This window comes from Nelumbo nucifera, chromosome 1 (assembly GCF_055504915.1).
Source record: "Nelumbo nucifera cultivar China Antique chromosome 1, China Antique-T2T, whole genome shotgun sequence".
Taxonomy (NCBI): Eukaryota; Viridiplantae; Streptophyta; class Magnoliopsida; order Proteales; family Nelumbonaceae; genus Nelumbo; species Nelumbo nucifera.
In genome coordinates, this window is record NC_142649.1 from 139,313,026 (window position 1) to 139,338,488 (window position 25,463).

The following is a 25,463-nucleotide window of genomic DNA, read 5'->3' on the forward strand; positions in this document are numbered from 1 at the left end:
CCAACCCCTAACGCAACTGAGCTCGCAACAGCTTAGAGGCTTCAACCAGTGTAGCACCACCCCTCGCGAGCTGGGATGAGGAGCCCTAGATGCTCCATGTTGACAGCTCGTCCAATCAGGGTGGGAGCAAAGCTAGGTTGATACTCTATGGACCATGCGAGGTAAAGTTGGAGTACGTGTTCTGGTTTCAATTCCAAGCTTCAAACAATGAGACCAAGTACGAGGCATTAATAGCTGGGGTAGCACTAGCAAAGGAAGTAGGAGCCAAACACCTCATAGTGTGTAGTAACTCACAGCTCATCATAAACCAAGTGAATGGGGAATATGAAGCGCAAGAACCCTTCATGGCAACTTACTTGGCCAAGGTAAGAGAACTCCTCCCCAATTTCGATTCTTGGTATCTCCAACAAATTCCGAGATCAGAAAATACAGAGGTTGATGCTCTTTCCAGATTTGTGAGCACGATTGACTCGACAAAATGAACGGTCTACATAGAAGAGTTGCCTCGTCCCTTGATAGAAAAAGGGGTCGAAGTGGTCGCCCATATAACTAATACAAAGCTGAGTTGGATAGACCCAATCTATAACTACCTAAAACACGACACAGTGCCAAAAGAAAAAAAAATACAACTCGAATAGAATGACAGGCAACTCCCTACATGATAGTGGGCGAGTTGCTTTAAAGAAGGTCATTCACACTACCCTACTTACGATGCCTACGAATGACTGAAATAGACCATGTGCTGCACGAAATCCATGGAGGGCTCTGTTGAGGACATTTGGGGGGTTGGGTGGGCAGGGACGTGGCTATAATTTATTCTTGAAGGGGCCAACTTTTCTTGTTCCGACTTATGCTTAGGTTTTCCGACCACTTGGCCACTGTCATCTCCGGTGAATATTTATGTCTTAGTATTTCTGTTTGACGTCTTGCCAGTTGCCGCTGGGAGGGGTGTTGTATGTATTCGTCACCGTGTGCGCATGTGTATGTGAAAAAAAGAAAAAAACAATGAAAAAGAAAAAACAGTGTATGAAGTATGTGAACTATGAATTCAGAATTGAGATTATTCCTCACTGAGCGCGCCTCACACCGGCCTCACAGACACATCCCACACTGTATTGGGAACATCTCCCATAAATTACGGGAGATATTCCGATGTGCGGCGAGGCATGTGTTTTGGATTTTTTTATATTTTATTTCTTCCCTTTCCTGCCTTTCTCCATTTCAACCTTTGAGGTAGCAGTAGCACCATGGCATCCGGTCAAAACACAAAACTGTACAGACTTATTGCGAAGGAAGTTCCCTCAATCACGCAACAACTATATTTTACCCTTGTTTCCGCTGGCGAAATGGAAAAGTGAAATGAAGAAGAAGAAGTAAAAAACAGATAAGATCTCAAAATCAAAAGACCCGTTCATGGGGTGCTCTGTTCTTTCATTGTTTCCGTTCTTCATCTTGTCCTCATCGCTTTTGCTAACTTGCGTCACTGGAAACGATAGGATTAAATCAGGGGAAATGATAACCGAGAACCAGATTTTAGTCTCGGCTGGAGATACCTTCGCCTTAGGCTTCTTCCGTCCTGGCAATTCTACCAAGCGGTATCTCGGTATATGGTACCATAACATTCCCGTACAGACAGTCGTTTGGGTTGCTAACAGGGAAAAACCCCTTACAAAGAAATCTTCCGGGAGTTTTACGGTCAACGACGATGGGAATATTGTTGTTTTGGATGGAAAGGGAAACGTTATATGGTCATCGAATGCTTCAGGTGCCGATATTGGTAGAAACAACACATTTGGGCTACTAATGGATTCCGGCAATCTTGTTTTGAGACACAGTAATCAGACCGACTTGTGGCAAAGCTTCGATCATCCCTCCGACACACTCTTACCCAACATGAGAATTGGCTTGAATCTAAAGACTGGCCAAAGCATCAGTCTAACATCATGGACAAACGAAGAAGACCCAGCACCCGGAGAATTTTCTTTAGGCGTCGACGTTCAGAGGTCTATCCATATTTTTATCTGGCGAAAGTCGAATCCATACGTGAGAGGCGACGTTTGGGATGGTCGGCTGTTTCAAGGAGGAGCTGCGCCCACCGGCAACTACGCCGGCTTTAATAGCTATTTTGTCAACGACGAGTGGGTTTACATGACAGTAAGTCTGTCACAGAATTTGAACCTTTTGAGGTACAAGTTAGATCAAAATGGGCAACTCGTGACATTTTCATGGCTGCAAGACAAGAATCAGTGGGATGTGTTATCATCAGTGCCGCAGGGATGTGATTTCTATGGTCGTTGCGGTCCGAATGGCAGTTGCGATCAAAAGATTAAAAACAGCTCTTCCCAACCGCTCTGCAAATGTTTGATAGGGTTCGAGCCTAGAGTTGGCGATGAGTGGGATATGGGAAACTGGTCTCGAGGCTGCGAGAGGCAAAGGGAACTGAGTTGTGACAAGACAAACGGGTTTTTGAGGTTCGAAAGAATGAAACTACCCGATCATTCCATCACACAGAGAAATTTGAGTATGCCAGATTGTGAAACTGATTGCCGGCGGAATTGCTCTTGTACAGCTTATGCTTTTAGTAATTTTAGCGATGGGTTTGCTTCTATGTGTATGATTTGGGTTGCAGACTTCATGGATCTTGTGCAGGATTATTATGGCGGATTAGATCTTTATGTACGACTTGATGGTTCTGAGTTAGGTACTCATTGTTTCTTTGTTTGATTTGCATTTTGGAATATACAGGATGTTTCTAATTGTTAATTTTTGTCTAATCTTTCCATGGACCTTAAAGCACGTATGCCACGAGTATAAATAGAGGCTTAACCACAGAAATATGCTCTGTTTCTTTTCTTAATTTGTTATCTTCGTTTGCTTATGTAGCCAAAAATAAAATATATCATTCTTTTCGACCGTAAAGCTTTATATGGCTGGGCTATTGATTTTCTACCTCGTGCACTGCAGCAGTAAATGGTGGAACTACTGACGATAAGAAGAGACGTCTGGTAGCAATTGCAGTAGCAACAGTTGTTAGCGGATTGTTTCTTATCGGTGCTTTTGTTTATGTTCTTTGGTGGGGTAAGCTTAAAAAGAAATCTCTCTCTCTGTCTCTCTCTCTCTGTCTCTCTGTCTCTCTGTCTCTCTTTCTCTCCAAACACACAAATTATAGGAAATCAGTACCCTAAATACAGATAAAAACGTTGAAATTAGAGTATGCTAATTATCGTTTTCTTGGAGTTGGAGCATTCTTTTCATGTCCCAAGCCACAACAAGAAATGATGGATTGGGTCTTCAAGATTATAAGTTACCCGACAACCAGCAAAGGGTAACCCCCCGTTCCACACAATGAATGCTTAATTTTTCTGTCTCTTTGAAAATAGGTGGGGAAGAAAAAAGAAACATTGAAGCTAACTACAACGATTCTGAACTGCTTATAAGCAAGAATTGTGCTCCAGAGCTGTCTATATTCAGTTTTGGTAGTGTTCTGGCCGCTACCGACAACTTTTCTGCAACAAACAGATTGGGAGAGGGTGGTTTTGGCCCTGTTTACAAGGTAATGCACTTGGATTCCTAGTCTGTCTTTTACAGTTAAAGAATTCCCTTGGTTGTTTCAAGTTCAAATGTCGAAAAAATTGTTCTTATTTACAAAGAGGATCTAAAATGCATATTCCAAAAATTTCAGGGATGCTTGCCTGATGGTCAAGAAATAGCTGTCAAAAGGCTTTCTAAGGAGTCTAAACAAGGATTTGAGGAGTTTATGAATGAATTAAAACTAATTGCTAAGCTCCAGCATAGAAATCTTGTTAGACTCTTGGGTTGCTGTGTACAAGGAAACGAAAAGATACTGATATACGAGTACATGCCGAACAAAAGCTTGAACAAACTTCTGTTTGGTTGGTCATTGTTTTAGTGGTTCCAGTTTCTACGACTTTAATTTAATATCAATACAACATGCTTAGGCTAGCTGATCAAGAATAATTATAAATACCCAATTACCCATATATCAGAAATTTGATTTACAAAAGTTACTTGATTTTTCTTAACTGTTAAATTGCAATGTTGATCTGAATCTTGTGATGGAAATATCTATCATCAGATCCCACCAAACAAGCATCCTTGGATTGGCATAAGCGTTTTCACATCATAGAAGGGATTGCTCAAGGTCTTCTTTATCTACACAAATATTCTAGATTAAAGGTCATCCACAGGGACCTAAAGCCAAGCAATATACTGTTGGATGAAGAGATGAACCCCAAAATTTCAGATTTTGGGATGGCAAAGATATTTGGTTTGAGCCAGACTCAAGCCAACACTCGTAGATTGGTTGGAACACAGTGAGTTTTATTTATATCCTAATTAACATTATTTTGAATACTTTTTGTGCTACCCATTTTTTTTTTAATCTTTTGGAATGACATACAGTGGTTATATGTCACCTGAGTATGCCTGGAAAGGGATCTTTTCTGAAAAATCAGATGTATACAGCTTTGGAGTGCTACTATTGGAAATTGTAAGTGGTAAAAGGAACACAGGCATGAACTCTACCAACCCAACGCCATCCCTGTTGGGACATGTAAGTATTAAAAGCACCTTTCCCTTTTAATTTGCTTTATATGGTGCAACATGGTTCAAATAGTTTCTTCCAGAAGAAATGATCAATGTACTATTTTAGGCATGGCAACTGTGGATAGAGGGTAGAGCTGTGGAACTTATTGATCCATCAATTAAGGATTCATTTCTTCCAAATGAAGTTGTGAAATGCATTCATGTGGGACTCTTGTGCGTCCAGGAGGATCCAGTTGAGCGACCAACAATGTCTTCAGTTCTTTCAGTGCTGAGCAATGAAATCGTGTCCTTGCCATTGCCCAAAGAACCTACTTTTTCTGTAGTGAGAAAATCCACTGCTGTTTCTTCGCCTTTGAACACACTTACAAACCAATACTCCATAAACTATGTGACAATTACCATGGAAGAGCCCAGATAGATCTTCCAAATTCACAAATGCATTATAATTAGTTCCTTTGTTCTGGTATACTAGATAGGTACTGAGTGGGATGCATTATGCTATTGATGGAGATATTCTTACAGAATTTTGTTTTACAGTTTGAGAGAGAAATAAAGAGATGGATGTCTGCTCTTATATCAACAATAAATATTACTCATTATTTCATTATTTTGTTGAATTTCCAGATATTATTGGATTTTTTTTGCTTTATTTTTTGTTAAATGAGATACGAATAAGTCTATTAATAAAAGCTAAGAACTTTCATTCCATTCCACGTGGTTCAAAATGCCATAACCATATATATATTGATAGTGTCTCAGTTGGTAGGTTCTCTAGCTGTTTGGAGGAGGGGGGGGGGGGGGGGGGGGGGGGGGGTTATAAGTTTGGCCCATTTGGAAGACGGCCCACGGCCCCTTTGTGTAGCCCGACTAATAAAAATTAAATAAATGAAAGTTTGCTGAAAACAAATATGTTATGAAAGCGACCGGGTTCTATTAAAAGAGAGGAGAAAACAATGACAAATATACTTCAATATACAAACTACCCGATTACTCAATATTTGGTATTTTACTCAATACTTTTCACTTCATTTGTCAAGTCAGCTAACCAAATTTGACCACTAAATTCTTCAAAGGAAAAGTAAAAAGAGCTTGACCATTGAATTATGAAACCAAACTACCACAAAGAGTTAAATCTAAGAATGCATCATTGGGAAGGCATGCAAAGTGTGAGTGTAATTTGAACTACTTTTCTAGTTAGAATACTTCTATTTTTGAATTTGGTCTCTATAATCATAAGATTATAAAACGTAATTAATTTAAATTACTACATTTCTTCTCATTTAATTCCCTTTCATTAAGTTTTACATTTAGGATTAACTCACATTCTTTCATTTAATCCTATATTAATTAACCATATTAAAAAAATATGTATCATAAATAATAATTATTTTTATTGATGGTAAAAATAAAGTACAAATTTAAAACCAACCAAAAAATGGAGTTGTTTTGTTGTATGGTGGCGAATTAACAATTTAACCTTTTGGGTCAAAACGTGTCAACTCTTGATGTAATAGTTACTAATAATAAAAATTATTAAAATATGAAAACACGCAATGTAATTAAGAAAACAAAAAAATGTAGAAAATTTTGGATACATCTCTAATATCATATACTCGTCATATTAAACAAAAATAAGTGTGGCAAATAAGAATATTTTTTATAGACATAAAAATATAAAAAATTTTAGAAACATATTATTTATCATCATCATCATCATAAATTGCCACATGCAAAGCATGTACGCACTTACTGGTTATTTTTTAAAAGCATGAATGATGAGTTTATGGATTTCTTCTTGATTAAAATACCCTTTTGAATTTGGTCCCTTATTCTGAAGGCATAAACTATTGTAATTAGAACTACTATTCATCTCGTTCAATTCCTTTACATTAAATCTAATATTTAACGTAATAACTCTCACCTAAGGTTGTCAATTGGACTTGATTTGGTCCAATCATATCCCATCCAATCCAACATTTGTCCATTTACAAATGGATTGGCCCAAATCTGGTCCAAACCCCATACAAACCGGTTCCAATCCAATCCAAACTAAATGAAACATTGAAAATTATATGAAAGCCCAGAAAATATAAAAAAATTGCAGAAATATATTATTAAAATTTTCAAAAAATATAAAAAAAATGCAGAAATAAAGCCTACATTAAAATTGTATCAAGAATTATACAATTGTTGTATATGTAACAATGAATATATTATACAGTTATGCAGTAATGTGTACTATTGAATTATAGAGAAATTGCAAGTTGCAATAAGTATCAGTTATGCAATAATGTCTTCTTTCACAAAAGGAAGACCAGCCCATATAACCTTCAGCTCCACTTAAGCAGAACCTTGAGTTATTCTGTAATAATTAGCACCTAAAACACATGAAACACTTTGATCAGTTCTAATAACAAATACATAAGACACAAATTATCATCTTTTCTGTCACCATAGCATGTGTTTTGGCTCTTCCACAAGCAAAGCTTTGCTTGTTTGTCCCTTTTAAATGGAAAAAATTACAACCTATGCGAAATTCTTCTCTTATTCAAAAAAATACTAAGTGTTTGAAGCAGAGAAGCTATTCATGCAAAGGGCCAAAACATCCAATGTAAGAGAGAAGATTATGAGAAAACAAAAACATAAGAAGCATATAAATGGCTGGAATGAACATTTTGGCAATCATCTTACAACCCTTGCATGAATGTAAAACAAAATGTCAAATAATAGACCATAAACGTGATCCAAACAGGCAACCCTCCCAAAGAATAGACCATGTGATCCGGCCACAACAAATGTAGAATGGCCGGTGACATTACCAACTATTAAGGAACAAACCACTTGCTACCAACCACAACAAATATCTATGAGTATACTGAAACCACATCAAGTAAGCAAACTGAAGATGCTTCAACAAGTAGCATGTATTTGTACATATCTTCATACCTATAACTTGATGATTTTGGTAATAATGTTTTTGGAATTAGCATGGTATTGCACTAATTATAATGAAATTGTCTTGCAAGATGATTTAGAACTTAATTGGGCAATTTTAAGGAGGAGTTCGATTTAATTGATCAAGATAATCATAGAGGAATGACCATGCAACAATGATGCTCCATGGTGTAGCCATGAAGGAGAGAATCCATTGAAATTGGATTTGATATGTATGCACAAAAATTGGGAAATTTCTTGTTTTGATATAGTTCCCGAATTTTGGGAATAACTTTCTACCTACAACTCGGATTGAGGTGATTCAAATGGATAATTAAATCTAAGAGATAGGGCTACAACTCTTGTGTGTATCACTCAACCTAATTCCACCGCCAACCAAGTGCAATTCGAGCTACAATTTTTGGGTCTAGCAGTTGATAGTGCAGAAGAGATAGGAATTCAATTGAGATAAAGACTAGGAGACCTAATTTGTTTTGAATTAGGAATCTGTATTGAGAAGCAATTGAGGGGAGGCTGCACTATAAAAAAGGCCATAGATTCAAGGCAATGAGGCACATCCTTAGAGAGAATTCAGCAGAAAAGAGAAGAGGAAGCAGTCTCAGCACATCAGAAGAGAAGAGGAAGCAATTTCAACACGCCAGAAAAAAAGAGAGGAAGAATCTGAATTCAAGAGGGAGAAAGACTTACTTGCTACACTTGTCTTCTACCTTCAAAGGCTAATGTTTTCTTATTATTCTATTCATTCTTTGATGTGTTCTTGATATGTTTCCCCTTTAATTTTCTTGAGTATATTGAATTTAATGATATTTAGCTAAATTCTCTTAGTTAGGGTTTAGATGGATTTTGATCTTAAGATTATATAGTTATTTGTTTAATTCAATTCAAGACCTTTACTATTTGCATGAGGAATTTTTATTGCTATGCTTAATGCTTTAAAAGAATTGACCAATCTTTTAATGATTGGATGATTCATGCATGGCTAACTAAAGGATTGTTATGAATTAGATCCCTAGGCAATAAAAATCGCATGATAGACTATGATATCGAAAGATGATTATCTCATGTGTGGGAATCAATGATGCTTAGTGAATCAAATCCCCTTCTACGATTAGAGGTTTCCAAAGAAAATGCTTATTTTTCCTTTTGACAATCACTTAGAAATTTAATGGTAGAATTGGATTAATAAAGGATTAATATGACTTGAGAAAACTTATTAATTAATTTAGGGAAATCCACCATCACATGCAAATAACTTTAATATATCTTAGGGTAATTTCGGTCTTGAGTTGGATTAAATAGGTAATTATATAACCTTGATTTAGTGAAATATAAACCCTAGCTGCATTCATCCATCAATTTAGTTTTTATTAAGTTCTTGGATTTGCATTAATTCTTTTATTTTTATTCACTCAATTGATTCACGAGTTCGACTTAGGTTAGTTTAAAATTGATTTGGTACTGCGATGTAGTCTCTGTGGGATTGACACTTTTCTCATCATTATACGCACATTTGACTAAGGTACACTTAACTGAATTAATTGTGCTTAAAAGAAGTAAGAGGTTTTTGGGGACATGTAGGTTTTTATAGAAGGTTCATTAAGGACTTTTCTAAAATTTCTAGGCCTCTAACTAATCTTTTAGTGAAGGACGCACCGTTTGTGATTGATAGTGCTTGTTTGCATGCATTTAATTGTTTAAAAGAGAAATTGATCCAATCTCCCATAGTTTTGGCCCCCATATGGAATTTGCCTTTTGAGATCATGTGTGATGCAAGTGATGATACTTTAGACGCAGTTTTAGGACAAAGAATAGACAAGAAATTTTATACCATTTATTATGCAAGTAGAACCATGAATAAGGCACAAAGAAATTATACAACAACTGAAAAAGAACTATTTGTTGTAATATTTGCTATTGAAAAATTTAGACCTTATCTGATCTTGTCTAAAGTGATTGTTTATACTGACCATTTTGCATTGAAGTATTTACTTGCTAAAAAAGATGCAAAACCTAGGTTGATAAGATGGATTTTATTGTTGCAAGAATTTGACCAAGAAATCAAAGACAAGAAAGGCATAAAAAACATGGTAGTTGATTATTTGTCTAAATTAGATGGGGAGTATGTGGAGAGCATGGATGAACACCCTTTGCATTATGAATTTCCTGATGAGAAATTATGTTTTGCGCATGATAATGATGAACCGTGGTTTGCTAATTTTGCTAATTTTCTTGTACGTGATGAGCTGCCCCCTAACATTTCTTTTCATCAAAAAAAGAAATTTTTATCTGATATAAGGCACTGTCTTTGGGAGGAACCATATCAATACAAGATTTGTATAGGTGGCACGGAGATAAGATGCATACCAAAGGAAGAGGTGCAGAGTATACTTAGTTTTTGTCATGACAAAGAAGCAGGTGGGCACCATGGACCATCCAAGATGACGACGAAGGTTATACAATGTGGCTTTTATTGGCCTACATTATTCAATGATGCTTATGCCTATGTAAGTTCTTGTGATTGATACCAACGGATGGGTAATATATTAAGAAAAAATGAGATGCCCCTAAACAATATTCTTATTTGTGATTTTTTTTATGTTTAGGGCATTGATTTCATGGGTCGTTTTCATACCTCTAACTTAATGATTTTGGTAATAATGTTTTTGGAATTAGCATGGTATTGCACTAATTATGATGAAATTGTCTTAGAAGATGATTTGGAGCTTAATTGTGCAATTTTAAGGAGGAGTTCAATTTAATTGATCAACATAATCATAGAGGAAGGACCATGCAGCAATGATGCTCGATGATGTAGCCATGAATGAGAGAATCCATTGAAATAGGATTTGATATGTATGCACAAAATCGGGAAATTTCTTGTTTTGATATAGTTCCCATATTTTGGGAATAACTTTCTGCCTACAACTCGGATTGAGGTGATTCAAACGGATAATTAAATCTAAGAGATAGGGCTACAACTCTTGTGTTTATTACTCAACCTAATTCCACCACCAACCAAGTGTAATTCGAGATACAATTTTCGGGTCTGACAGTTGGCAGTGTAGAAGAGATAGGAATTTAATTAAGATAAAAACTATTGAATTAGGAGTTTGTATTGAGAAGCAATTGAGGGGAGGCTGCACTATAAAAAGGACCATAGACTCAAGGCAATGAGGCACATCCTTAGAGAGAATTAAGAAGAAAAGATAAGAGGAAGCAGTCTCAACACATCAGAAGAGAAGATGAAGCAATTTCAGCACGCTAGAGAAGGAGAGAAAGAATCCGAATTCAAGAGGGAGAAAGGCTTAGTTGCTGCACTTGTCTTCTACCTTCAAAGGCTAATGTTTTCTTATTATTCTATTCATTCTTTGATGTGTTCTTGATATGTTTCCCCTTTAATTTTCTTGAGTATATTGAATTTAATGATATTTAGCTAAATTCTCTTAGTTAGGGTTTAGATAGATTTTGATCTTAAGATTATATAGTTATTTGTTTAATTCAATTCAAAACCTTTATTATTTGCATGAGGAATTTTCATTGCTATGCTTAATGCTCTAAAAGAATTGGCCAATATTTTAATGATTGGATGATTCATGCATGGCTAACTAAAGGACTGTTATGAATTAGATCCCTAGGCAATAAAAATCGCATGATAGACTATGATATCGAAAGATGATTATCTCATGTGTGGGAATCAATGATACTTAGTGAGTCAAATCCCCTTCTACGATTAGAAGTTTCCAAAGAAAATGCTTATTTTTCCTTTTGACAACCACTTAGAAATTTAATGGTAGAATTGGATTAATAAAGGATTAATATGACTTGAGAAAGCTTATTAATTAATTTAGGGAAATCCACCATCACATGCAAATAACTTTAATATACCTTAGGGTAATTTCGGTCTTGAGTTGGATTAAATAGGTAATTATATAACCTTGATTTAGTGAAATATAAACCCTAGCTGCATTCATCCATCAATTCAGTTTTTATTAAGTTTTTGGATTTGCATTAATTCTTTTAGTTTTTATTCACTTAATTGATTCACGAGTTCAACTTAGGTTAGTTTAAAATTGATTTGGAACTGTGATTTAGTCTTTGTGGGTTTGATACTTTTCTCATCATTATACGCACATTTGACTAAGGTACACTTGCCTGAATTAGCCGTGCTTAAAAGAAGTTAGAGGTTTTTTGGGACATGCATATTTTTATAGAAGGTTCATTAAGGACTTTTCTAAAATTGCTAAGCCTCTAACTAATCTTTTAGTGAAAGACACACCGTTTGTGATTGATAGTGCTTGTTTGCTTGCATTTAATTGATTAATAGAGAAATTGATCCAAGCTCCCATAGTTTCGGCCCCCATATGGAATTTGCTTTTTGAGATCATGTGTGATGCAAGTGATGATACTTTAGACACAGTTTTAGGACAAAGAATTGATAAGAAATTTCATACCATTTATTATGCAAGTAGAACCATGAATAAGGCACAAAGAAATTATACAACTACTGAAAATGAACTATTTGATGTAATATTTGTTATTGAAAAATTTAGACCTTATTTGATATTGTCTAAAGTGATTGTCTATACTGACCATTCTGCATGGAAGTATTTATTTGCTAAAAAAGATGCAAAACCTAGGTTGATAAGATGGATTTTGTTGTTGCAAGAATTTGACCTAGAAATCAAAGATAAGAAAGGCATCGAAAACATGGTAGCTGATCAGTTGTCAACATTGAATGGGGAGTATGTGGAGAGCATTGATGAACACCCTTTGCATGATAAATTTTCTAATGAGAAACTATGTTTTGTGCATGATAATGATGAACCGTGGTGTGCTGATTTTGCTAATTTTTTTGTAGGTGACGAGTTGCCCCCTAACATTTCTTTTCATCAAAAGAAGAAATTTTTATTTGATGTTAGGCACTATCTTTGGAAGGAACCGTATCTATACAAGATTTATGCAGATGGCATGGTGAGAAGATGCATACCAACGGAAGATGTGCGGAGTATACTTAGCTTTTGTCATGACAAAGAAGCAGGTGGACACCATGGACCATCCAAGATGACGACGAAGGTTATACAATGTGGCTTTTATTGGCCTACATTATTCAATGATGCTTATGCCTACGCAAGTTCTTGTGATTGATACCAACAGACGGGTAATATATTAAGAAAAAATGAGATGCCCCTAAACAATATTCTTATTTGTGATTTTTTTTTATGTTTAGGGCATTGATTTCATGGGTCATTTTCCAAAATCCTTCAATAATGAGTATATACTTGTTGCTATTGATTATGTGAGTAAATGGGTGGAAGCAATTGAATGTCCCATTAATGATGCTAAGGTTGTAATCAAATTCTTGAAAAAAAATATTTTTACTAGGTTTTGTACACCGAGGGCTATCATTAGTAATCGAGGTAAACACTTTGGTAATAAAAAGTTTGATAATTTATTAATTAAATTTGGTGTTACCCGTAAGATTGCTACCCACTATCATCCCAAAACTAGTGGACAAATAGAAATTTCAAATAGGAAATTAAAAGGTATTTTGAAATTGAATGTGAGCTTATCTAAAAAGGATTGGTCAATGAAATTGGATGATGCACTTTGGGCCTATAGGACAGTTTTCAAAACACCCATTGGAATGTCTCCTTATAGGTTGGTGTTTGGTAAGGTTTGTCACCTCCCTGTTGAATTAGAGCAGAAAGCATATTGGGCAATGTAACTGCTTAACTTTGATTTGCAAGTTGTAGATGAACAAAGAAAGATGCAATTGAATGAACTTGAAGAATGGCGGCACCAAGCTTATGAGAATTCTAGAATTCATAAAAAAAGAACCAAGGCATGGCATGATGCACACATTAAAAATAAAGATTTCACAGTTGGAGACAAGGTTCTTCTTTATAATTCTAGATTGAAGCTTTTTCCCGACAAACTAAAGTCAAGATGAAGTGGTCCGTACATTGTAAATATAGTTTTTCTTCATGGTGCAATTGAAGTATCTAATGAAACTAAGGGGATTTTCAAAGTCAATGGGCAAAGATTGAAGCTTTACATTGATGGTGGACATTATCCTTTCTTCAAGTCCACCATTCACTTGAAGGATCCATGAAAATGGAAACAGAATCATGCTAACAAATATAACTTAGAACTATATTTTTCATTTATGCACTTTAGGATTTCTAGTTGTTTCATGTTTTTTTATTTCCTTTTAAGTTTTGTTTTAATTTTTGCTTTCTCTTGTTATTGCTATTTTTTTTTCTGTTTTGATTGATGAAAGGTAAGTTACAATTTTGTAGTCTATGGATAGGAAATTTCAGCATGTATAGTTGAAACCAAGACCAACTCGAAACGAAGTTTCTTTCCCTTCTTTTTGCTCTTAAATTTATTTAACATTGAGGACAATGTTAAATTTAAGTTTGGGGGGAGGAGATTGCAATTTTTGTGAACCCGAGAGCATGAGCATGGTATGATTGCACCAAATTTTTTTTTCGAAATATGCTTTACCTTAAGTATGTGATTGCTGAATTTTTCTTGATGAATAAAAGTTTATGATAAATTCTTGATTAAAATCGAATATGACTTAGAAAATGAAGATAAATGCTAATCCTGAGGATTAATTGATTCTCATGTTAACTCTATTGTATCATGAAAGTTAAAATTCTTGAGCACATTATGCCATGATCTTGTGAATTGTATACAACTTGGTGAATGATTATGTGAGTTATATAAAACAATATGATCATTATGTGATATTCTAAAACTTGTTTGATTAGCCTTTGAGGCGAAATCCTAGACAACATATTACTTTGGAGATGATTTAGGCCATCTTTGGATCGTTTGAGCCTTTTCAAGCCAACATTGATATTTTTCAATCCTTAGTTACCCTTTTGAGCATTTTCGAAAGAATGGCATATGCAAAGCATATGATTAGCCACTATTCAAATTCTTTTCTTTAACACTCATTGTACTTAACCTGTTAAAGCCAAAAAACCATGATCTACCCTTTAAGAGAGCTTATTTTTGCGCAATGATGTTGATGAATGAAAGAAGGGAAGATGAAAGAAAAAGAAAAAAAAAATGTGTTGAGAAAGAAAGACAAGAGACTTCAAAAATATATCATGAGCCTAAAATTATGTGCTGAAAAGTTTATTCACTCCCTAAGAAGATCAAAAGAAATAAGTTTGGGGGTTGTAATACATGTGAAAAATAAAGAATATGGGGATATCTGGAGATTACATTTATATGTGCATATCCTTCTATGCTCTCTTGCTTTGTAATTCCTTATCATTTCTTTGATAGCCCCTACCTAGGCCTAACATTACAAGTTTAATAAAGACCTATTGATCTAAAGTTTTATGATTGTTTATATTAGTGGAGAAGGACTATGAAGAGCAAGCCTATGGAATATCCAAAAATTTCAAAGACCCATTGGTTTGCTTAATTTGAGCTAAGAAGCATGCATGACACTCAAAAATTAGCAAAACACACACACACACACACACACTTAATTTTCATGATGAGATTTTGTTAGCATAAGATTCACAATAATTCTTGGATGGTATTTTGAATGCTTTCTAAGTTATATACCTTATTCAATCTTTGAGGCATTTACTTTGGAAAATCAAGATAAGGAAAGCATGATCAATTCATGAACTTAAGTATGATTTTATTCATATTTTGATCGAGGACGATTAAAAGCTAAGTTTGGGGGTATTTGATAAGCCTATATTTGTACATACTTTCATATCTATAACATGATGATTTTGGTAATAATGTTTTTGGAATTAGCATGGTATTGCACTAATTATGATGAAATTGTCTTGCAAGATGATTCGAAGCTTAATTGTGCAATTTTAAGGAGGAGTTCGATTTAATTGATCAAGATAATCATAGAGGAAGGACCATGCAACAATGATGCTCCATGATGTAGCCATGAAGGAGAGAATCCATTGAAATTGGATTTGATATGTATGCACAAAAATTGGAAAATTTCCTGTTTTGATATAGTTCCTGTATTTTGGGAATAACTTTCTTCCTACAACTCGGACTGAGGTGATTCAAATGGCTAATTAAATCTAAGAGATAGGGCTACAACTCTTGTGTTTATTACTCAACCTAATTCCACCGCCAACCAAGTGCAATTCGAGATACAATTTTTGGGTCTAGCAGTTGGCAATGCAGAAAAGATAGGAATTCAATTGAGATAAAGACTATTGAATTAGGAGTTTGTATTGAGAAGCAATTGAGGGGAGGCTGCACTATAAAAAGGACCATAGACTCACGGCAATGAGGCACATCCTTAGAGAGAATTCAGTAGAAAAGATAAGAGGAAGCAGTCCCAGCACATCAGAAGAGAAGAGGAAGTAATTTCAACACCCCACAAGAGGAGAGAAAGAATCTGAATTCAAGAGGGAGAAAGGCTTAGTTGCTGCACTTGTCTTCTACCTTCAAAGGCTAAAGTTTTCTTATTATTCTATTCATTCTTTGATGTGCTCTTGTTGTGTTTCCCCTTTAATTTTCTTGAGTATATTGAATTTAATGATGTCTAGCTAAATTCTCTTAGTTAGGGTTTAGATGGATTTTGATCTTAAGATTATATAGTTATTTGCTTAATTCAATTCAAGACCTTTATTATTTGCATGAGTAATTTTTATTGCTATGATTAATGTTTTAAAAGAATTGGCCAATCTTTTAATGATTTGATGATTCATGCATGACTGAACGAAGGATTGTTATGAATTAGATCCCTAGGCAATAAAAGTGGCATGATAGACTATGATATTGAAAGATGATTAGCTCATGTGTGGGAATCAAGGAAGCTTAGTGAGTCAAATCCCTTTCTACGATTAGAGGTTTCCAAAGAAATTAATGCTTATTTTTTCTTTGGACAGCCACTTAGAAATTCGATGGTAGAATTGGATTAATAAGGGATTAATATGACTTGAGAAAGCTTATTAATTAATTTAGGGAAATTCACCATTACATGCAAATAACTTTAATATACCTTAGGGTAATTTCGGTCTTGAGTTGGATTAAATAGGTAATTATATAACATTGATTTAATGAAATCTAAAGCCTAGTTGCATTCATCCATCAATTCAGTTTTTATTATGTTCTTGGATTTGCATTAATTCTTTTAGTTTTTATTCACTCAATTGATTCACGAGTTCAACTTAGGATAGTTTAGAATTTATTTGGTAATATGATCTAGTCTTTGTGAGATCGACACCTTTCTCATCATTACACATCAATGAACATTTTGGCATTCATCTTACAGTCCTTATATGAATGTAAAACAAAATATCAAATAATAGACCATATACGTGATCCAAACAGGAAACCCTCCCAAAGAATAGACCATGTGATCCAACCACAACAAATGTAGAATGGCCAGTGTCATTACCAACTATTAAGGAACAAACCACTTGCTACCAACCACAACAAACATCTATGAGGATAGTGAAACCACATCAAGTAAGCAAACTAAAGATGCTTCAACAAGTAGCATGTGATTCTTTCATAAAAAGAAAAAAGAAGCATATCATTTTGGGGAAGGAAAATAAGTTGTGAATAAGATTTTCACCTATCACAAATGGGCAAAACTGATGCCCAGTTTATAGAGCAACAAATATAGCAAAATATATACTTCAGTACCAATAAAAACTATACTAATAATCTCAACTAGAATTAGAATTTTTGAAAGAAAAAATCAAGCACCCTAATAGGAAAGTTTGCCACGAGGTTAAAGATATCTTGGGACAAAAAAAATAAGTAGAAACAACAAAATACAACATGAAATGACAAATGGGATGTCCAATCCACCGTCTTATTCAACCAGATTGGACTGGTTCAATCCACTATCATATTGCTAACCAACTTAGACTAGATTGGACTAATCCAATCAACTATCTTATTGGACTGTTCAACCTAGACCGGATTGGACTGGTCCAATCCATTGTCTTATTGGATTGTCCAACTTGGACTGGATTGGAATGGTCCAATCCACCATCTTAATGGACTGTTCAACCTGGACCGGATTGGGCTGGTCCAATCCATTGTCTTATTGGACTATCCAACCTGGATTGGATTGGATTGGTCCAATCCACTGTCTTATTGTACTATCCAACTTGTTCAATTTGGTTTTAATTTAGATTGTGTCCAACCCAAACATAGTCCATTGACAGTCCCAATCTTATCTTCTATCAAGAGAATAGATATTGGTTCAACCCAACCTAGTCCAATTTGATTGTTTACACATAGGGTTGTCAGTGGATTGGATATTGGTCCAATCTGATCCAGACCAATATGAGAGTCCATTACAGATGGATGAAGTCCATTAGGTTTAGATTGGTCCAATTCAACATTATCTTATTGGATCATTCAACCAGTCCAAATTGGTTTTGATTCGAATAGGGTCAATATATGCTAAATGCAACAACATAAATAGTAATTCTTAATTCTTCATACTGATATTCTTTGCACCATTCTCAACAAACAATATTCTTAGTGGCTAGTGGAATGCAACATCAACTCACAGCCTAGTCAAATTGAATTTTGATCCCATGCTTGCTAGAAGCAAGTCCTTATTATTTACCAGTCTTTTCTATTTTCATTCAACCTAATATCTTTGATGCTTGTTCATGATAATTCATCAGAAGTTGTTATTGTTAGACAGTGTGTGCCCTTAGCTCCAATCAGAATGATGTACATTATGACATTTATTGTAAATGAATAAAGTACATATTTGATTCATGTTATTGTGGTGTGTTTCTGTATAAAACCCTTAAACTGGACACTTAAGAGACTTATGTTAGTTTAGAATGTTCACAACCGTTGGATAGATCTGGGGAGATTTATCCTGTTAAGGCTGACACTGAAGAGCCACCTAACTTTTAATCTTCACCATTCAACCTTTAGCCACTAAATCTCAGCCTTACATAACATTGGGTGCTTTCTCTTTTTCTTCTCAGCCTTAGGATTACCCTAGAACCATCCTAATCCTTCATTCTAAACCCTAGGGCACCCATATTTTTGCTAAAACTCAGCTGCCACCCCCCTCTTTCTCTCTAATTCCAGTTGTATCCACCCTTCTCTATAAAAAGGACCCAAGAGCTCCTAAGAAAGGGTTGGATTCTTCACCCAAGTAACATGGAAGGCTGATCTTGATAAGTTCAAGGGTAGAGGAAGAGGAGAACGTCCAAGCAAGAGGAGGGGTTCCTACTTGCAGTTTGCCAACACCACTACTGCCACCTCTGGAATTGGATCCCAACCACTTTTACTTTATTTTAGTTTTAATTTTTGTTCTTTCAATTCTAGTTTCATTATTTACTTTCTGCAATTTATTTTCACTTTGTTTGATATTTTTTTTATTTTCTACAGATCTGCAATTCGGCCAGGTAAGACAGAAGGCCTAACTCGAGAAGTTCGAGGGTCAAAGGAGAGATCCAGATACTCCTACCTCTGATTGAATTACAGATTTTTATTTCATTTTGTCTGTTAATTTATTTCTGTATTTATTTATGTTTCTGCACTTTTAACTTTCAGTACTGTTCGAATTCTATATTTTTCTCAGTTTAATTAATTAATTTTTATATTTCTGCACTTCCCTCTTGTGTTCTCTTGTTCGGATTTGAGTGTATTAATTTTTCCCTCACTTCTCTATGTATACGACCCATTCTCATCACTTTACTGCATTAGTAGTTGTTTGAGAATCGGAATAAAATTATAAATGTTTAAACTAGTGTTCCGAAGTGTTTAACGACACACTTCCTAACACACCAGGCAACCCAACGTAGTTTCTAGTTGTTTGTAGGATTAGAGTTTTTGTATCTTTTCTTGATTCGAGACCAATTGGCAGACCTTGAACCCCTTGGAAAAACCCTCTTGATTGTTCCCTTTGGCCCAAGTCCTTTGCAACATCCAAGTCATGCCATTAGGAACAATGGCACTTAAGTTGGGGGGTGAGGAAAGAGAGAGAAAAAAATTGAAGCTAAGCCTTTAGAAATGCATAACTAAAAATTTTACTGAGAAATTTTTAAGTTTTTCCATTAAAAGAGATTCGCAAATAGAAAAAGTTGAGAAAACTGATAGAAGAATATTGAATTTTGTAGAAATTGGTAGCAAGTGATAGGACTCAAAATTGGTCTTATTTGAATATTGTCGAAACTGTTTAGAAATTGGAAAGTACTCCCAAGTTTGCCCCTAGTAGGATAAGAAGAAAAAGATTGAGAAATTAGACAACAATTCTTCAAGTCATTAGAGACAGTGGACTATCCTGAATAGTGTTTCAAAAAAAAAAAAAGAGAATAAAAGGTCAATGAACACCCTAGACTTAGTAACCGGGTCTCTTCACCTTAGTTAAGTGTCGAGATTCACGTCAAATAGGAAAGGGAATGCCAAAGACAATCACCGAACACTTAGTAATCGGGTCTCTTCACCTAAGGCAAGTGCCGAGATTCACGTCAAATGGTGGAAGGTAGCAATAAAAATAAGTGTGCATATCAAGTTCAGGGGTAGAAATCCACTATCAGAAATGATAAGAAGAATACCCGCCTAATTTTAAAAATCAATCTCAGCTTATCGAGATAGTCTGCAAATGGAAGGGTATATAAGTTTTTAAGCCAACTTCCTATAATGTTCAAAGCAAGACAGTTTTACCCCTTATGCCCAATACTGATCTATACAAAGTTTGAGAATTCTGAAATCAAGATACTTGGCTAATTTTGTCAATGATGATCTTGCAATGGAATGATCTCTTTACTCAGTGTAATTTTAAGGCTGCATTGCTAAGGGACTAACAATGGTTAAGTTGGGGGGTGTGATAACTCTGTAGTTTGATGCCTTAAGGGCATCAGTTCAGGAGTATTTTAGGCCTTAGAATAGTCAAAATGTCCTCTCTTCCTAGTTAAATTCAATATTGTGACCTCTGAGGGTCTCTGTGCAAATCTTGGGAAAACTAGGGAAGTTTCAAGGCTGAAATGCAGTTTTTGGGAAGTTGGTGTGAATTCCACCTGAGAGCGGGGTGTTTTTATGAAAAATTGAGCACAGGAGGGCGCCTCCTATCTGCTAAACCCAGAATGGCACCTCTTCTACTGTATTAGCATACTCCCCTCTCCTTAGCAAACCCTAGGGCACCTCCCTATTCATTCTTTTCATCTTTAACAAACCCTATCCACCCCTAACTTGCTAAATCCTCACCTTCCATTCCTTTTAATCTCCACCCTCCATTCTAGGGCACCCTCTTTTTAGCATTCTAACCCTAGGGCGCCACCCACTCCTTTTAATCTCCAGCTTTCAGCCCTAAGTGCCTAAATCTCCACCATCCAATTATGGGTGCCCAAATCTCAGCCCTACATAATATTGGGTGTCTTCTCCTTCTCTTCTCAACCTTAGGATCACCTTTGAAAAATCCTAACCCTTCATTCTCAACCCTAGGGTGCCCATATTTCTACAAAAACCCAGCTGTCGCCCCCCTCTTTCTCTCTAATCCCAGTTTTATCCACCCTTCTCAATAAAAAGGACCCAAGGGGTCCTGAGAAGGGGTTGGATTTTGCCCCCAGGTAAGACGGAAGGTTGTTCTTGAGAAGTACAAGGGTAGAGGAAGAGGAGAACACCCAAGCAAGAGGAGGGGTTCCTTCTTGCAGTTCGCTTAGTCACTATTGCCACCTCTGGATTCGGATCCCAACCAATTTTCCATTAGTTTTAGATTTACTTTCTGTTCTTTAATTTTCAGTTCTTATTTTTATTTCTGCAATTTAATTTTGTCAAGTTTAAATTTTGTCTTCCTTTCTACAAATCTGAAATTCGGCCAGGTAAGACGGAAGGCTTAGCTCGAGGAGTTCGAGGGTCAAAGGAGAGATCCGGAGACTACTACCTTTGATCGAGTTGCAGACTTTTTATTTAGTTTTATTTATTTATTTATTTCTGATATTTATTTATCTTTTTGCAAGTTTCACTTTCAGCATTGTTAGAATTTTATTTTAATGAATTCCAGTTCAATTAATTAAATTGTGTGTTTCTACAATCTCCAATCGTGTTATTTTGCCCGGATTTAAGTACGTAACGATTTTTCCCTCGCTTCCCTGTGGATACGACCCCTTTCTCACCACAAACTACATTTCTAGTTATTTTGAGAATCGAAAAAATTTATAAATATTGAAACTGGTGTTCCAAAGTAGTTAACAACACGTTTCTGGATACACTAGCCCAATCGAAAGTGATTCCAGAGATGACACAGCTTATGAGAGGAGCACCATGGTCTTTCATTTTCTAGGGAAGTTGGTTTAGGGGAACCTTACTAACATCTGCCAAGAGCATCACTTTTTGTGGGGCCGATCGTGGCTCCCACTTTTGAGTACATAGTTCTTTCAAGAACTTGGCGTAGGTCAGGACATGTTGAATCGTGTCAAGGAGAGGGATGTTAATATGGACTTGTTTGAATAACTCCTTGATCCCCTCGTTGCGAGTCTCTTTTGTCTTTCGCAACGGCCTGGTTGTGAGTGCGGTGGGAAAGGAAACTATAAGTCAGTTCATTATAGGCTCTTCTTCTAAATTTTCCTTTCCTTTTTCTTCCCCCCCCCCCCAACTTATGGTCTTCTTGCTCTTTTTCTTCTTCATTAACTCTCTTTTTCTCATATGGGTCTTCTAAAATCCTCCAACTCCTTAAAGTTGTGATAGTTTTGGCATTTTCAAACTGAGAGTTCTTAGGAGGTGGTTGAATCTGCTGTGGGGGAAAACCCGATGGTTGATTTCTAGGATTCACAACCGGTTGACTAAGTAGTTGCCCTACTTCTCTCCTCACATTGTCTTCGGCAAGCTGTCTTATTTGGCTCTCTAATCTAGCGATGGACTACTGCTGAGTTAGGATCAGCTGCTGAAGTTACATGAATTGGTCATCAACTGTATGGGTCTAAGGAGGTTGTGGGTAAGCCTAATAAGGTTGGACCGGTTGGTTCCTAGGGTACATCTGTTGGAATTGGCTTTGCACTTATGGCCTCTGAAATTGCTGGGCCATAGACTTAGATGGGTGGTACTACTGGGATTGTGTGTTAGGTTGATGTGTCCTCCAAGAAAAGTTAGGGTGATTTCTCCACCCAGGGTTGTAAGTATTTGAGAATGGGTCAACATTGGGCCTCGAGAAACTCTAGGCTACTGGTGTGTCCGGAAGCGTGTTGTTAATCACTTCTGAACACTAGTTTAAACATTTATAATTTTTCCGACTCTCAAATAACTACTAACGCAGTAAAGGGATGAGAACGGGTCGTATCCACAGGGAAGCAAGGAAAAAATTAATATACATTCAAATCCAGACAAGAGAACACAAGAGGAAAGTGCATAAATATAAAAATTAATTAATCAAACTGAGAAAAAAATAGAATTCAAATAGTACTAAAAGTTAAATGTGCAGAAACATAAATAAATACAAAAATAAATTAATAAAAGAAATGAAATAAAAATCTATAATCCAATCATAGGTAGTAGTCTCCAAATCTCTTCTTTGACCCTCGAACTTCTCGAGCTTGGCCTTCCATCTTACCTGGCCGAATTTCAAATCTGCAGAAAATAAAGCGAAGATGAAATGGAATGAAAATAAATTGCGGAAAGTAAATAACGAAACTGGAATTGAAAGAACAAAAATTAAAACTAAAATAAAGTAAAAGTGGTTGAGATCCGATTCCAGAGGTGGCAGTAGTGGTATTGGCGAACTGCAAGTAGGAACCCCTCCTCTTGCCTGGGCATCCTCCTCTTCCTCTACCCTTGAACTTCTCAAGATCAGCCTTTCATCTTACCTGGGGCAAAATCCAACCCTTTCTCAGGAGCTCTTGGGTCCTTTTTATAGAGAAGGGTGGATACAATTGGGATAAAAGAGAAAGAAGTGGCGGCAGTTGGGTTTTAGCAAAGTTATGGGCGCCCTAGGGTTTCTAATGAAGGTTTAGGATGGTTTTGGGGTGATCCTAAGGCTGAGAATAGAAGGAGAGGGCGCCCAATAGTATGTATTGCTCAGATTTGGGCACCCAGAAATGAATGGAGGAGATTGAGGCACCTAGGGTTGAAAGGTGGAAATTAGAAGAGTGGGTAACGCCCTAGAGTGGATGGCTGAGATATATGATGGGGTGGAGGGCTGAGATCTAGTGGTGAGGGGCTGAATGATGAGGATTAGTAGTTAGGTGGCACCCTAGGGTTTAAAAGCCACAAAAAGAGTGCCCTAGAATGAGTGGTGGAGATTAGAAGAAGTAGAGGATGGAGATTAAACACCCAGGGGCGGTTAGGGTTTGCTAAGAATAAAAAGAATGGGTTAAAAGGCGCCCTAGGGTTTTCTAAGGCATGGGGAGCATGCTAATACAGTAGAAGGGGCGCCAAACTGGGTTTAGTAGATAGGAGGCGCCCTCCTGCTCTCAGTTTTTCACAAAAACACCCCCTCTCTTAGTTGGACATCACACCAGCTTCCCAAAAGTCGCATTTCAGCCATAAAAACTTCCCAGTTTTGCACAGAGACCCTCAAAGGTCACAACATTGAAATTAACTGGGAAAAGGACACAATTTGACTACTCTAAGTCCGAAAATACCCCTGAATTGATGCCCTTAAGGCATCAAAATGCAGAGTTATCAGCTACCTGAACCTGTTCTTGGATAAACGGTGAAAACTGGGCCGTCGTGGGACAATCATCAACCTGGTGGGCCGAGCTGGTACAAATGGAACAAACTTCAGGATAGGGTGTAGATGGGCTCGATTGCTGGTTATAGGTGAAGAATTGATCAAGCTTTTGGGCTAGAAGATCTACCCTGTCCAATTTTCTAGAGATTGTATTCAGGTCCATTCTTGCCTCGGGCCCTATACTGTTCCTGATTTCGTAGAGCCCTGCCCTCTTTGAGGGTCCCACCAACATTTCATAGGAATACAAGGATGCATTGTTGATGGAGTTTTCACTCAATGTCTCAAAAAGAGCATATGCTTCATCCTCACTTTTGCTCATAAATGCCCCCCCACAAGATGCATCCACCATTTGTCTGTATTGATCAGTTAAACCTTCATAGAAGGCTTGGACAATTTGCCACTGAGACAGGCCATGGTGTGGGCGTTTTCTCTTCAACTCCTTCATTTTCTCCCAAGACTCTTTAATTTGTTCACCCAGTGTTTGGGTGAATCCAGTGATGGCTCTTCTCATGGTGTTGGTTCGTCCTATAGGGTAGAAATTTCTAAGGAATTCTTGTTGCATTTTTGCCCAAGTTCTAATAGGTCTCCCTATAGTTCCCAACCAGTGCTTGGCCTTTTCTTTCAAAGAGAAGGGGAAAAGATTTAATCTAAGGGCATCATCATTAAAGTTTTGGGTCCTTACAATGGAACAGATTTCTAGAAACTCGTTTATGTGTTTGTATGGGTCCTTGATAACTCTGCATTTTGATGCCTTAAGGGCATCAACTCAGGGGTATTTTCAGCCTTAGAATAGTCAAGATGTGCCCTTTTCCTAGTTAAATGCAATGTTGTGGCATCTAAGGGTCTCTGTGCAAATTTTGGGGAAAACTGGAAAGTTTTCATGGCTGAAATGTAGATTTTGGGAAGCTAGTATGAAGTCCAACTGAGAGAGGGGATGCTTTTGTGAAAAACTGAAAGTAGGAGGGCGCCTCCTAACTGCTAAACCCAATTTGGCGCCCCTCCTACTGTATTAGCATGCTCTCTACGCCTTAGGAAACCCTAGGGCGCCTTTTAACCCATTCTTTTCACTCTTAACAATCCCTAGCCGCCCCTAACTGCTAAATCCTCACCTTCCATCCCTTCTAATCTCCACCATCCATTCTAGGGCACTCTCTTTTTAGCATTCTAACTCTAGGAGCCACCTAACTTCTAATCTTCACCATTCAGCGTTTAGCCATTAAATCTCAGCCTTACATAATATTGGGTGCCTTCTCCTTTTCTTCTCAACCTTAGGATAACCCTAGAA

At 36.6% G+C, this 25,463-nt stretch overlaps 1 protein-coding gene across 3 annotated transcripts; it reads left to right on the forward strand.

Annotated features, from left to right (window-relative positions):
• The first annotated feature begins 1,250 nt into the window (after positions 1–1,250).
• LOC104585713 (G-type lectin S-receptor-like serine/threonine-protein kinase B120) lies at positions 1,251–5,173 on the forward strand. 3 transcript variants are annotated; one of them, XM_088894461.1, is made up of 7 exons: positions 1,251–2,701; positions 2,965–3,078; positions 3,381–3,553; positions 3,683–3,893; positions 4,097–4,334; positions 4,486–4,573; positions 4,673–5,173. In XM_088894461.1, the coding sequence occupies exons 1-7, from the start codon at positions 1,414–1,416 to the stop codon at positions 4,982–4,984; spliced, it is 2,424 nt and encodes an 807-aa protein (XP_088750587.1). In that variant the 5' UTR covers positions 1,251–1,413; the 3' UTR covers positions 4,985–5,173. The 3 variants fall into 3 exon arrangements, with proteins under 3 accessions (XP_088750587.1, XP_010240983.3, XP_088750586.1); XM_010242681.3 differs by having other exon boundaries at positions 1,252–2,701; positions 4,423–4,573; XM_088894460.1 differs by having other exon boundaries at positions 1,252–2,701; positions 2,968–3,078; positions 4,423–4,573.
• Positions 5,174–25,463: the final 20,290 nt, after the last annotated feature.